The 14,369-nt window shown below is 43.8% G+C and overlaps 1 protein-coding gene across 6 annotated transcripts; it reads left to right on the plus strand.

Moving 5' to 3' along the window:
• The first annotated feature begins 91 nt into the window (after positions 1 to 91).
• mtmr2 (myotubularin related protein 2) lies at positions 92 to 14,057 on the plus strand. 6 transcript variants are annotated; one of them, XM_071332814.1, is made up of 18 exons: positions 104 to 352; positions 4,312 to 4,537; positions 4,712 to 4,856; positions 5,420 to 5,525; positions 5,641 to 5,664; positions 5,791 to 5,851; positions 5,929 to 6,023; positions 6,136 to 6,240; positions 6,475 to 6,579; positions 6,679 to 6,762; positions 6,835 to 6,984; positions 7,106 to 7,294; positions 10,041 to 10,226; positions 10,370 to 10,576; positions 10,835 to 10,927; positions 11,748 to 11,861; positions 12,037 to 12,213; positions 12,559 to 14,057. In XM_071332814.1, exons 3-18 carry the CDS (start codon positions 4,813 to 4,815, stop codon positions 12,721 to 12,723), a joined length of 1,905 nt encoding a protein of 634 aa, XP_071188915.1. In that variant the 5' UTR covers positions 104 to 352; positions 4,312 to 4,537; positions 4,712 to 4,812; the 3' UTR covers positions 12,724 to 14,057. The 6 variants fall into 6 exon arrangements, with proteins under 6 accessions (XP_071188906.1, XP_071188943.1, XP_071188915.1 ...); XM_071332823.1 differs by having other exon boundaries at positions 4,399 to 4,537; XM_071332830.1 differs by lacking the exon at positions 4,312 to 4,537.
• The last annotated feature ends 312 nt before the right edge of the window (positions 14,058 to 14,369 follow it).

A 14,369-nucleotide genomic window follows, 5' to 3' on the forward strand; every position in this document is an offset into this window, starting at 1 on the left:
GGGCTACATGTAATAACCAGTAATGGCTGCGGGGGGCGCAACCCCAACCATAGATGGACTGTTAAAAAATAGCTCCAAACAAACGAGAAGTGAAACAAACCACTCCCGTTATTATGGACAGGGTCAAGGAACTCTGGGAAAAGATGGCAGCTTCCTGTCTGTACCTCGGATTTACTTTTCACCAAGGACGGAATCAAAACAGTTGCATGTAGATATCTGCCCTATCGCCTCAACCTGATAATTAATATACTTAAACTTTACCAAGATTTACCATGGAGAACACCGGGAGCATCGACAGTCTAGGATCGAAGCGATCCTCGTCAAGGCAGCCGAGTGTTGATTCATTGTCCAGGTGGGTTTGCACATCTAGCTCCCTGTGTAGTCGATTGACAGGCGCTTGTATAACTGACTATGCTACCTATCGCTATATAAAATGCGTCGAAACATTCTCGATAGTGAAGATACTGTATGTCATTATACGACTGTAATTCAATGAAAGATGTTTAAGTATTATCTGAACCTTACTGGGATTAGGGTTACAAAAGTCGCTATGGGAGGCAGCTCAAGAAGGTAATTTAACAGTTTGCCCAAAAAAGCAGCAGTGGTGTAAAGTAGGGGAGAGCGAGGTATGTTGTCACACTGTCTAACATTTACTGGACACAATGCATCACAATGGTATAAATGTCATACCAAATGAAAGGAGGAAGTCTTGGGCACATATTGTATTCATTACATCTTCATATCTTATTTCAGTACGGAGTTGTAGACAGTTAAAGAGTGTGTGCACTTGTGACAATTTGCCAAATCAGCAGGTAAATTGACACTACGTCGGGTAAATCGTCATATTGGATTATCAACAAATAAGAACACAACTAGTTAATTGTGAATATTGATTTTAATTTCAAATTCAAAACCAAATTCAACTTCATTAAAGAATTCAAAAAACAAAACAATCATGCCTAGAGAATCTGGCAAATCATGCCTTTTCAAATCAAAACAATGCTGGCAGAACACAGATTAAGTGGCACGACCACTTTACAAATCGAAAGTTCTCTGGCATGCACATAGATCCATGGTAATTGTTGGAATGGAATGCTGCAGATAACTTGCGTAAATGTCTCAAGTCTTAACAGAAGTGGTGTTTAAACACTAATGCACAGTTTTGTAACAGCCTATACGACATACATCCATATCTGATTAATCACTCATCTTCAGTCAGTTCTGGCACACAAATTGCCTGGCCTGAGGTGGAAGCATCATGGGCCTATTTGCTGCATCTCACACACTTCACCCAAGTCTCCTTTCTTTTGACACTGTGTTAACAACCCTCCAGGCGAGCTTCAATGCCATACAACTCTCCTTCCGTGGCCTCCAATTGCTCTTAAATACAAGTAAAACTAAATGCATGCTCTTCAACCGATCGCTGCCTGCACCTGCCCGCCTGTCCAACATCACTACTCTGGACGGCTCTGACTTAGAATATGTGGACAACTACAAATACCTAGGTGTCTGGTTAGACTGCAAACTCTCCTTCCAGACTCACATCAAACATCTCCAATCCAAAGTCAAATCTAGAATTGGCTTCCTATTCCGCAACAAAGCATCCTTTACTCATGCTGCCAAACATACCCTTGTAAAACTGACCATCCTACCAATCCTCGACTTCGGTGATGTCATTTACAAAATAGCCTCCAAAACCCTACTCAATAAATTGGATGCAGTCTATCACAGTGCCATCCGTTTTGTCACCAAAGCCCCATATACTACCCACCACTGCGACCTGTACACTCTCGTTGGCTGGCCCTCGCTTCATACTCGTCGCCAAACCCACTGGTTCCAGGTCATCTACAAGACCCTGCTAGGTAAAGTCCCCCCTTATCTCAGCTCGCTGGTCACCATAGCAGCACCTACCTGTAGCACGCGCTCCAGCAGGTATATCTCTCTAGTCACCCCCAAAACCAATTCTTCCTTTGGACGCCTCTCCTTCCAGTTCTCTGCTGCCAATGACTGGAACGAACTACAAAAATCTCTGAAACTGGAGACCCATATCTCCCTCACTAGCTTTAAGCACCAGCTGTCAGAGCAGCTCATAGATTACTGCACCTGTACATAGCCCATCTATAATTTAGCCCAAACAACTACCTCTTTACCTACTGTATTTATTTATTTATTTTGCTCCTTTGCACCCCATTATTTCTGTCTCTACTTTGCGCTTTCTTCCACTGCAAACCAACCATTCCAGTGTTTTTAGTTTTTATTTTACTTGCTGTGTTGTATTCACTTCGCCTCCATGGCCTTTTTATATTTTTATTTATTTATACATATATTTGTTTGCCTTCACCTCCCTTATCTCACCTCACTTGCTCACATTGTATATAGACTTATTTTTTCTACTGTATTATTGACTGTATGTTTGTTTTACTCCATGTGTAACTATGTGTTGTTGTATGTGTCGAACTGCTTTGCTTTATCTTGGCCAGGTCGCAATTGTAAATGAGAACGTGTTCTCAATTTGCCTACCTGGTTAAATAAAGGTTAAATAAATAAAAAGAAAAAAAAAGAAAGCTGTTTGAAAATGTCTCCACACAGATGAGGCAGAAGCACTCCTCTTCATCTGATGATGACTTTTCTACGATTTCTTTTTTGAGATGCCATGTTTTTTGCAGATCCAGATTGACTCCTCCCCCCTCCTTGCTTCCCTTTCTTCAGAAACAGCTTTTTGCTAGATTGTGCCTTATTCTTTTCCATTTCTAGTGGCTGCTTGAATTGCTGTTTTGCGCCGTTTTCTTCCTTTGCAAGCTGGTTTTCGGGGGCCAGCTTTTGGATATGGCAGGATGTCCTATGGAGTTGGTAGTCCGCTGTCAGCAATGGTATTGCTGGGCAAGGGTGAGCTGGTGCTAGCATAAGAACTGGGCAGGTCTGTGTCTGATCTCGTGCTAAGCAGGGCTGGAATGGTGTTGGGGCCTGGCAAGTTAGTGCTGGGGCCTGGCAGGGATGAAATGGTGCTGGGGCCTGGCAGGTTGGTGCTGGGGCCTGGCAGGGCTGGAATAGTGCTGGGGCCTGGCAGGTTGGTGCTGGGGCCTGGCAGGGCTGGAATGTTGCTGGGGCGTGGCAGGGCTGGTCCTGGTAGGGTTCTGAATGGGGCTGTAACGTAGGATGGCGCAAACTCAGTTTCCAGAAATACATCCCTGTTGTAAGGTTGTACCCCAGCCACCCTAAAGCCAGTCTGAATGTTCAAGGGGGTTGCAGCCAGAGGATAGGAGATTGTCAATTTATGACATTCCCGGGATTGTTCCTCATCCAGGCATCACACGTGGTGTTGATGTGCCTCTTTAGCGGCCCATAGACAGACCTGTCTAAGGGTTGAAGCCGATGAGAGCAATGGGGTGGGAATGACAGCATAATTATGCCATTTTCTTTGGCATAGTTGAGTCCATCAATGGACAGATGAGACTCGTGAACAGGAAATTCACCATAGAACATGGTCACACAAAATAGCTATTTGATTTGAGATAGCACCTCTAGTGTTGGAGGTATGAACAGTGACAATTTCCCTCCCTCTCCCCTACTTAAGTATTACTTTAAAGTATTTTTACTTAAGTCGTTTTTGGAGGTATCTGTACTTTACTATGCATATTTGACAACTTTTACTTTACTACATTCCTAAAGAAAACATACCTTTTACTCCATACATTTTCCCTGACACCCAAAAGTACTTGTTACATTTTGAATGGCTAGCAGGACAGAAATGGTCCAATCACGCATTATCAAGAACATCCTTGGTCATCCCTATTGCATCTGATCTGGCGGACTCACTAAACACAAATGCTATGTTTGTAAATTGTTGGAGTGTGCCCCTGGCGATCTGTAAAAAAAATAAATGGTGCCATTTTTTCTTTTTTATATATATAGGGAATTTGAAGGGATTAACTTTTTACTTACAAGACTTAAGTATATTTGAGCAATTATTTACTTTTGATACTTTAAGTATGTTTAAAACCAAATACTTTGACCAAAAACCAAAATACAAGTAGTATTTTACTGGGTGACTCACTTTTACTTGAGTAATTTTCTATTAAAAAAGGTATCTTTACTTTCTCAAGTATAACAATTCTGTACTTTTTCCACCACTGGAAAGTAGACTTATTTTCTACTAGTAGTACTAACTATACTGAACAAAAATATAAACGCAACAATTTCAAAGATTTTATAGTTCATATATGGAAATTAGTCAATTGAAATAAATAAATTAGGCCCTAATCTATGGATTTCACATGCCTGGGAATACAGATATGCATCTGTTGTTCACAGATACCTTAAGGTAGGGGCGTGGATCAGAAAACCAGTCAGTATCTGGTGTGACCATGTGCCTCATGCAGCGTGACATCTCCTTCGCAGAATTGATTAGGCTGTTGATTATGGCCTGTGGAATGTTGTCCCACTCTTCAATGGCTGTGCAAAGTTGCTGGAACTGGAACACGCTGTCGTGGATGTTGATCCAGAGCATCCCAAACAAGCTCAATGGGTGAAATGTCTGGTGAGTATGCAGGCCATGTTCAGATCCTTGCGACATGGGGCCGTACATTATTATGCTAAAACATGAGGTGAAGGCGGTGGATTAATGGCACGACAATGGGCCTCAGGATCTCATCACGGTATCTCTGCATTCAAATTGCCATCGATAAAATGCAATTGTGTTTGTTGTCCGTAGTTTGCCTGCCCATACCAAAACCCCACTGCCACCATGGGGCACTCTGTTCAAAATGTTGACATCAGCAAACTGCTCGGTACAGTTGAAACCGGGATTCATCCATGAAGAGCACACCTCTCCTCCAGCGTGCCAGTGGCCATCGAAGGTGAGCATTTGCCAACTGAAGTCGGTTACGACGCCGAACTGCATGTGGTGGTCCTGGGCTGGTGTGGTTACGCGTGATCTGCGGTTGAGGCCGGTTGGACATGCTGCCAAATTCTCTAAAATTACATTAGAGGTGGCTTATGGTAGAGCAATGAACATTCAATTCTCACAACAGGTCTGGTGGACATTCCTGCAGTCAGCATGCCAATTGAGACATCTGTGGTGTTGTGATAACTACACATTTGAGTGGCTTTTTATTGTTCGCAGCATACAACTAAATAAGTTGTGCATATGGAACATTTCTGGGATCTTTTATGTCAGCTCATCAAACATGGGACCAACATTTTATATGTTGCGTTTATATTTTTGTTCAGTGTAGTTAGCTAGACACAATGGCAGATTCCACAGCCATCTAGTCTGTGGGCAAACTTAAGTAGCCCAGGGGACTGAAAAACAGAGGGTCTAACAGACAGTGGATATATTCTCCAGTCCCCTGGGCTAGGTATGATATTTTTGCTCAGTATCCTAAGATATAGAACATGTATTCTGCCATTCTCTTCACAGTACCTCCACCTCTCGTTCTGACTGGTCCACTCACGCTGCCAAGCCCACCTTTGCAATGTCTTCTGACAATGTGTCCATCTCAACAGAGTTTTCCCCAGAGCTACGGGTTGGTACATGGCTCTTCACTTACAACTTTACGTAGATTTAGGTCTACTAATGTAGCAGTAACAGCTAAAACATGTCTGCCTTTGTCCCTCTTGCTTTTCTTCTATTGATTTCAGGGCAGACCTAAAGCGGTTGCCAAGGTATATTCTTCAATCCCTCTTCCCTTAAAGATTTGTGTTGGCATTTTAATTAAAATAATCTACTTCTATTTTCAATTGGCTTCTCTGTATGTTTTACCTATCAATGGAATCTTGTATTATATACAGGTGCTCAGGGATTCAAAAGAAGAATCACAGTTACTACCAAAGGAAAGTGTGCAAGACATGGGTATGTCACCCCCCTTTTGTGGCCATCTATCGGTTATTTTGAGTTTAATGTAATGACCTGCTTAAACTTTCTAACAGCCAAAGATGTCACCTACATCTGTCCTTACATCGGTGCACTGAGGGGGACATTGACTGTCACCAACTACAGATTGTTTTTCAAATGCATGGACAGGGTATGTAGGCTTTTGTTATACTGATATAACAGTCATAATAGCTTTCCATCTGTCTCCATTCCACCCTTCAGGATGTCAAATCATTGTTTTTATTATTTCCTATGTCTCCTAGGAACCAGCGTTTGTGCTGGACTTGCCCCTGGGGGTAGTGAGCCGGGTGGAGAAGATAGGAGGTGCATCTAGCCGTGGTGAGGTCTCCTACGGGCTTGTCTGCAAGGTGAGCAGTGACCACCACAAAAATGCCTGGAACATCCCTTACCTGATGTTTGTCCTAATATATCATCTATGACGCTCTCAAAGAGAACAAGCATTTTTCTTATACTCTTGTGCCCTGATGAAATTACCATGAATGATTCAGATACATCTGTTTAAACGTGACTCCAATCACTGCACTAGTGTACTTCTTTCTCTGAGTGTAAATGACAGTGGTTACAGTGACCGGTCTCCTCAGGATATCCGTAATCTGCGGTTTGCACACAAGCAGATGGAGGATTCACTCAGGAAGTCCATTTTCGAAATCCTGATGAAATTTGCCTTTCCTGTTTCTAATGGTCTGGTGAGTGAGTCACTAGGTCTCTGCTACCCCTGGTATGTTACTGTGTGCTGTATGTACAGACCCAACTGACTTGACTATTTTTCCGTCTATCATCCACAGACAATCTTTGCCTTTGAGTATGGGCAGGTCTATCCTGAAAATGGCTGGAAAGTGTATGATGCTCAAGTGGAATACAAAAGACAGGTATTTGAAAGATTCTGAAAATCTGGGCTCTGGTTATAAGCTGTTTATACACTTGTGGTGGGGTGTGTGTAGGGCTTACCCAACGAGAGCTGGAGGATAACTAAAGTGAATGATCACTACGAGCTGTGTGACACTTACCCATCAACCCTGGTGGTGCCTGTTAACATCCCAGATGAGGAGTTGAAGAGAGTGGCTGCCTTCAGAGCCAAGGGCAGGATACCTGTGAGTTAATATTTACACTTTACACTGTCTGCGGTACCTCTGTAGTAGTACCTTGATGTAGTACTTGTGGTCCAGTGTTGTGTTCCTGTCCATACCAATGCCTCTGCTGTGTGCGGTGCAGGTGCTGTCATGGATTCACCCAGAGAGCCAGGCCACAGTGATCCGCTGTAGTCAGCCCATGGTTGGGGTCAACGGCAAGCGCAGCAAAGACGATGAGAAGTACCTCCAGACCATCATGGATGCCAACGCTCAGTCCCACAAGCTCTTCATCTTCGATGCCAGGCCTAGCGTCAATGCTGCTGCCAACAAGGTATGTTATTAGTAATAATAATATTTATGAGTGCGAAGTGCGTTTCCCATACTCAATGCCAATACAGTTCAATGCTCAACCGATAGCGTTATTTGCTGTGGAATTGATGTTGATCTTCTCTCACAGATCTTCTGTAAGTATGAAAACTATTCACTATCGTTCAGGGTATATGGGAACGTTCTCCAGCAAGAAAACCAAAAAAATTAAATAAAGTCACTGACAACAACCAAAACAGGTGGGGTTTTAAGAGGGGTTCTGAAAGACACTCATGGCGTTGTCCACTGAAAGTTGACTAGCAACAACAACTGGAACTTAAGACACCCACCATGAGCGCCCACTAAATTTGCCCAAGAACAGGGAAACAAAATTAAAACCCACACCAAACTTAGACAGGAAGCAAAGCAAAAATATAGGTGAAACGAAAACTGAAGATCAGACAAAGGAATGTTTTTTTTCTAGAAATCAAATAGGGCGCACCAACTAAAGGTGTTGATCCTCCACATCTCTCAAGACAACTGGAACACTGGGCCAGCCACTTAAATAGCATCTGGGCCAGCACAGGTGAAACACCTTCCCACTAACAAGATGGCAACCAGCACATGTGTAACACATACTGACTAACGAGATGACGCCAATCGGCGCACCCTATGTACCAACGCGCTATACTTGGCAAAAAGTCCAACCTCAATACATATAAATGGGAAAACCAAAACCTGTAACACCTTCTTTCTTATGACAACAAATATATCCTATATTTTGTTGGACAAGTTTGTTCACCACCAAAAGAAAACAACTTTAATTTCACTTAAATGCGTTGCTACTTATGCGTCGCCTTTTCCAATATAATCATGGTGTCTACTGTCAACAATTAAATACAAGACAAAACACCCCCCCCCCCCCCCCCTTTAAATGTTATTATTTTTATATAGTTGCCTAAAACGCAGAAGTTTTGAGAAACATGTAAAATAAAGTATGTTTCTTATACTCTCATCGCACTGAAACGAGCGCAACCAAAACAATACTCATCTCCAAAACAGCAAAACGTGCAGTCAAACAAATTGTGAGCCAGGGCAACACACTGGCTAAATGCAAAACACAAAACTTATTGACTGCCCACCCTTGAAAGACAATCAGCAACCAAGTTGTCCTTACCACCGACATGTCTGATTTTCAATTGGAAACTCCTGTAATATCCATAGTAACTTTCCTCTCGTGATTTTTCTCAGTGGAATGGCCTCAGGGAAACGAGTGGCAGCACACGTGATGGCTAAGAGAAACTGGTTACCACTCTTTGCTTTGGGCAAAGGACCAACACAATCCACCAGAACCTTGCTGAAAGGTTTGTCAAAAGCAGGAATAGGCTGCAAAGGTGCAACCACCACAGCTTGGTTCGGTATACTCATCCGCTGGAAAACATAACAGGATTTACTGTAAGACACGGCATCCTGTTTCAGACCAGGCCAGAAGAAGTTACGCAAGATACAGTCATACTGTATCAGTCATACATTTGACTCCAAGATGGCCTGCCATACTACCATTGTGAGCCAACCTCAGTATCTCTTATCGAAGCGTAACTGGAATGACAATTTGAGATGCACTGGGCCAATCGTCCTGCCCAGAAGTAGCGCGAGAATGCCATTTCGTCAGTAGAATACCATCTCTTTTTTCTTTCTTTTTTTTTCTCCCCTATTTTCGTGGTATCCAATCGCTAGTAATTACTATCTTGTCTCATCGCTACAACTCCCGTACGGGCTCGGGAGAGACGAAGGTCGAAAGCCACGCGTCCTCCGAAGCACAACCCAACCAAGCCGCACTGCTTCTTAACACAGCGCGCCTCCAACCCGGAAGCCAGCCGCACCAATGTGTCGGAGGAAACACCGTGCACCTGGCCCCCTTGGTTAGCGCGCACTGCGCCCGGCCCGCCACAGGAGTCGCTGGAGCGCGATGAGACAAGGATATCCCTACCGGCCAAACCCTCCCTAACCCGGACGACGCTAGCCCAATTGTGCGTTGCCCCACGGACCTCCCGGTCGCGGCCGGCTGCGACAGAGCCTGGGCGCGAACCCAGAGACTCTGGTGGCGCAGCTAGCACTGCGATGCAGTGCCCTAGACCACTGCGCCACCCGGGAGGCCCCAGAATACCATCTCTGTCAAAGTAACTCACACAAACTTTATCAAACTCCTCCTCTGGACGTATCTCAGAAAAAAGAGGGGAGAGGGAGACATCTTTACAGATCGACCATGGTGGGATTGCAGGCATCTTCCTCAACACTAGACTTGCTCGCAGTGACTTTCTTAGACATAGCACGTGTAACGGCACACGCTGGGAACACGCTAGTGTACTTTTCTGATTACCCATCAGGTTCCTCTACTCTGGGTTCCTTACAAATGACAGGATTTAGCCCAACCTTCTCCAGCCAGATCGTTTCCCAAAATGAATGAGACCCCCTTCACCAGTATGCTAGGCCTCACACCGACAGCGGAACCAGAATTAAGATCAGACTCGAGTTCCACATTACACAAAGGAGCTTCCATGCAACCCATCTCCATGCCTTGTGCTACACACTATAACCAGTTGCTGAAGTGTCAGACAAAGGCAAAACAAAATGAAGGACTGGGCTGCCCCAGTGTCTCGCAGTATCTTCACTGGCTGCTTAACAGCATCGCTACTCTGAAACATAAATGAAAAAAACCTGTAACAATGTTAAATTACAAGAGATGACTACATTCTCTGTGTTGTCCTCAGATGAAAGGGGGTGGCTATGAGAGTGAGGATGCCTATCAGAATGCAGAGTTGGTGTTCTTGGACATCCACAACATCCACGTGATGAGGGAGTCACTGCGCAAGTTGAAGGAGGTAGTCTATCCCAACATCAAGGAGTCCCATTGGTTCTCCAACCTCGAGTCCACTCATTGGCTGGAACACATCAAGGTGAGGGGAGAGAAAATAAATCAAGGTTGAGATTATTTGTTTCGTACATAAAGAGTTAGAGAGTGGAAGCAGAAAATGGGGAGAAGGTGTGTCTTGGATGCTGTTCCAGCCCATGTTAACCTGTCTGTCTGTGCCCTGCGTAGCTGATCCTGGCTGGGGCGCTGCGTATTGCAGACAAGGTGGAGTCAGGGAAGACGTCAGTGGTGGTTCACTGCAGTGATGGGTGGGACCGTACTGCCCAGCTCACCTCCCTGGCCATGCTGATGCTGGACGGACACTACCGCACCATCCGCGGCTTCCAGGTGCTGCTGGAGAAAGAGTGGCTGAGCTTCGGCCACCGCTTCCAGCTGGTAAATAAGCCTTTACTCTCTCACTGTGTTGTGTTCCTTATACCAAGCCTCAATACTTGGGCCACATTTTGGAAATGCTTTGGACATTCTAATGTGGTAAGAGAAGTTGAAATGGTTTAAAACTCTGGATGGCTACATCATTTCCTGAATCGGGTCACATGGGTCAACCATGGCCCATGGCACAACTTCACCCTTTCCTGTTTCTTGTGTTTTGTTCAGCCATTATGGTCACATGACTCCCTGTTCTTCTTCTTCCAGAGGATCGGTCATGGGGATAAGAACCACACAGACGCAGACCGCTCGCCTGTCTTCCTGCAGTTCATAGACTGTGTGTGGCAGATGACCCGCCAGGTGAGTGACATCACTGTTTGGTGCTGATGGATTAGGGCCCTGAGTTTTTCCTAACCATATGACCTGACCAGGAAAAGCTCTGGGCCCTAGTAAAAAGTACACGGGTCCAACGTCCCCTTGGATTGTAGAAAGAGGAGGAAGGGAAGCGCTACTAAGGTACACTATAGTATATTTTGGTAGATAGAAGGTGCTCTTTGGTAAAAGGTGTAAATTGGTCATCAAAAAGAAAGGAGGACCAAGGCACTCTTCATATAATTAATTAAAATGCCTTTATTAGTATGGCATGTTCAATAGAAACAAAGTTGTTTAAAAACCGACGCGTTTCGGCTGCATGGCCTTCGTCAGGGAGTACAGAAAAAAGAGAATACAATGTCCTCTTTTGAAAGGCTTTTCCAATTAGCCCTAATTAGAAGAGGGAGTGGTTACCAAATTGGACACACCTAGTAAGCAATAATATACACATGAAAAGGTGAAATACTGTAGCTATGTTATCATGAGCATACAACTCCAAACTAGAAGCATCAGAACACCCAGAGAGGCAGTTCCAACCCTAACCATGACTGGGAGAAGTGTCCAGAACAAGAAAGCAATATATTCCACAGTACTCCAGACCACAGCAAAACATGAACAACAGTCCAAACATAGCTAGAGGGCAATTAAGCAAAATGTCCACTAGATGACAGCAAATGGACCCATCACGACCCTACAGGAAGGGTGAGAAATCCATATCTTCATTTAAACCAGGGTACTTAGTGGCCTGTCCCCTTGGATTGTGTTTATTACGTGTGAATTGTAAATTAACTGTTGTTGTCGTCTTAAGTTTCTTGCAGCCTTTGAGTTCAACGAATACTTCCTGATCACCATCCTGGACCATCTGTACAGCTGCCTGTTTGGGACGTTCATGTGTAATAGTGAACAGCAGAGGGTGAAGGAGGTGAGAGTGCCAACAATGGCAAACTAAATTGTGAAATGTGAAACTAAATTAAATATGGTCTGTCTTGGATAACATTTCATACAGTTGTTTAACAGTGCTAATAGGAATATGCTAAGGGATATATTTGATTTGCTTATGTTAACACCCACATGTCATACATTGTATTGTTCTGCAGGAGCTGCCCAAGAAGACAGTTTCCCTGTGGGCCTACATCAACAGCCAGCCAGAGGAGTTCACCAACCCTCTGTATGTCAACTATTCCAACCATGTGCTGTTCCCAGTGGTCAGCATGCGCCACCTGGAGCTCTGGGTGGGCTACTACATCCGTTGGAACCCTCGCATGAGGCCACAGGTCTGTGAAAACTACCTCACTTTCATAGCAGGAGTAAGGAAGTTAATGGTAGTAATATTTATGCTATCTGGTATAATTAGTATGAGTAAATGTCACAGGAGGTTGGTGGCACCTTAATTGGGGAGGACGGACTCGAGCGGAATGGTATCAAATGCATCAAACGCATGGTTTCCTTGTGTTTGATGCCATTTGTTCCGTTCCAGCCATTGTTATGATCCTTCCTCCCCTCAGCAGCCTCCACTGGTAAATGTACATTTCCATTCATATAAATGGCTGTTTGTATGCTTGTTATAGCATAGTTATATTCTAGTGTTGACCATTACCGTTTGTCTACCTTATTCCCAGGAGCCTGTTCACCAGCGCTACAAGGAGCTGCTGGCAAAGCGGGCGGAGCTTCAGAAGAGGGTGGAGGAGCTACAGCGAGAGGTGAACAATCGCTCTGCCTCCTCATCCTCGGAGAGGGCGGGCTCTCCCACCCGCTCCATCACTCCAGTTCAGACCTTTGTCTGACAAGCAGACAGACAAAACCCAGGGGGATGGTGACCGGAAGCTTACAGTAGACGGCTGAGGACAGAGGCCCAACACCTATAGGAAGCAAAGCAACCAACAAGTGTCTGTAGAAACCGCATATTGGCCTTTGGCTGCTCCACCTCAACAGCTGAGGTCGTATAGAGTCAGAACCGTAGAATGAGAATAAGAACATTAATTTATATCTCTATGGTCAGAACCTTCTGCTGCACCAAACAGAGCTGCCTTTGTTTCCAACCACCTTGCTACAGCCATACTACACTCTACTGACCTCTGCTGCCAGGGTCAAGAGTACTGTAACATATTATCATCAAATAAGTATAAAATATCACATCAGCTTACTGTATGTAGGTATTACATTTATTCTAAGTGATACGTACACTAATCGATTAATAGGATAAAACAAGCAACACACTAAAAGTAAAAGCTCAATTAATTCCTCCATTGTTAAAGCAGGGTGGAGAATTATTCCAAAAAGGCAGGCTATTTAAACAATGTATGTTTATTTCTACTTGACATAATCCAAATAGGGTTTGAGGTCAGAATTGTCTCCACTAATGGTTTTGGAGTTGAGAAAATAGTTACTGAATGGACACATTTTGACCAAATAGGTGTGAATGAATCAATGTGGGCATGGGTGGGTGTATTGTTAGTTATGTATGACATTTCATCTGATCAGTATGTTGATGTTTTTAAGCTGTCGAATTCCTTTTATTAGCAAGTTAACTGCATATTATTTTCTGTCTCGTAGGTTGTGTGTATAGTTTACAGTACACCATATACTTATATGCTTACACTGAGTTCTGAGTCTCATTCCTAATTGATTAGGTTATAACTTGAGGGCTTTTTGACTGCAAAGACCAGTTAATCATCTAATACATTGAATTGTTGCAATGAGTGGTCATCTTGACTCAGTTAAATATTGTTAACCATAAGCACGAAGACTGATCTGTCTACTGTATACCATCCCTCACTCCTACAGCAAAGATGGTGGAAATCTTTATGATATGGACTAGTCTAGACAAGTCTAGCTAGAGTTATGCTGTGCAGTGCATCATGTATAGGGAGGATGGATAGTGTTAGAGGGTAGCTATATGAATGTATGTTAGAACTTTGGCCCTGTTATCTGCTTATGTGTATATTGTGGTGATTTCTGCGATAATATCACGTTGCAGACTGCTCACTCAGAAAATTGATCATCAGGATTGACAATAATGTGCATTTAATGGTTTAGTTATGGTTTTAAAATGAAAGCTGTAACCAAGTGCTTCTTGAAAGGTCATACTCACAGGTTCTTAATAAATGCTGCATATGTATTGTTGGATTCTAGCTTGAAATACTTGCTATACTAGAAGTTAATGATTACATGTATATGGTGGGGTCAATGGAGGGTGGATAAAAACTAGGGGCCTGGAAAGTTAATGAGTGAGGGAAAAGGCAATCACCTGGTTGGATAGGTGTGGATTAGTGAGGAATTTGGGCCCAGGTCAGATGAAGTGAGTTTTTATTACACACACCACCTAAGTTCCTACCTAGCAACAAAGATGTATTGGCTGTCTAGATGTGCAAGGAGGAGACTCCGCCTAATAGAAGGATATAAATATATAGTTTGAGGTAGGTTCCGTTAG

The sequence above is a fragment of the Salvelinus alpinus genome, chromosome 1 (assembly GCF_045679555.1).
Source record: "Salvelinus alpinus chromosome 1, SLU_Salpinus.1, whole genome shotgun sequence".
Classification (NCBI taxonomy): domain Eukaryota; kingdom Metazoa; phylum Chordata; class Actinopteri; order Salmoniformes; family Salmonidae; genus Salvelinus; species Salvelinus alpinus.

Coding starts and splice junctions, on each gene's coding strand:
- mtmr2 (XM_071332805.1), top strand. CDS start 273: ATGGAGAACACCGGGAGCATCGACAGTCTAGGATCGAAGCGATCCTCG. Junction 11,862..12,036: donor AACAGCAGAGGGTGAAGGAG/GTGAGAGTGCCA, acceptor ATTGTTCTGCAG/GAGCTGCCCAAGAAGACAGT. Junction 12,214..12,558: donor ACCCTCGCATGAGGCCACAG/GTCTGTGAAAAC, acceptor CCTTATTCCCAG/GAGCCTGTTCACCAGCGCTA.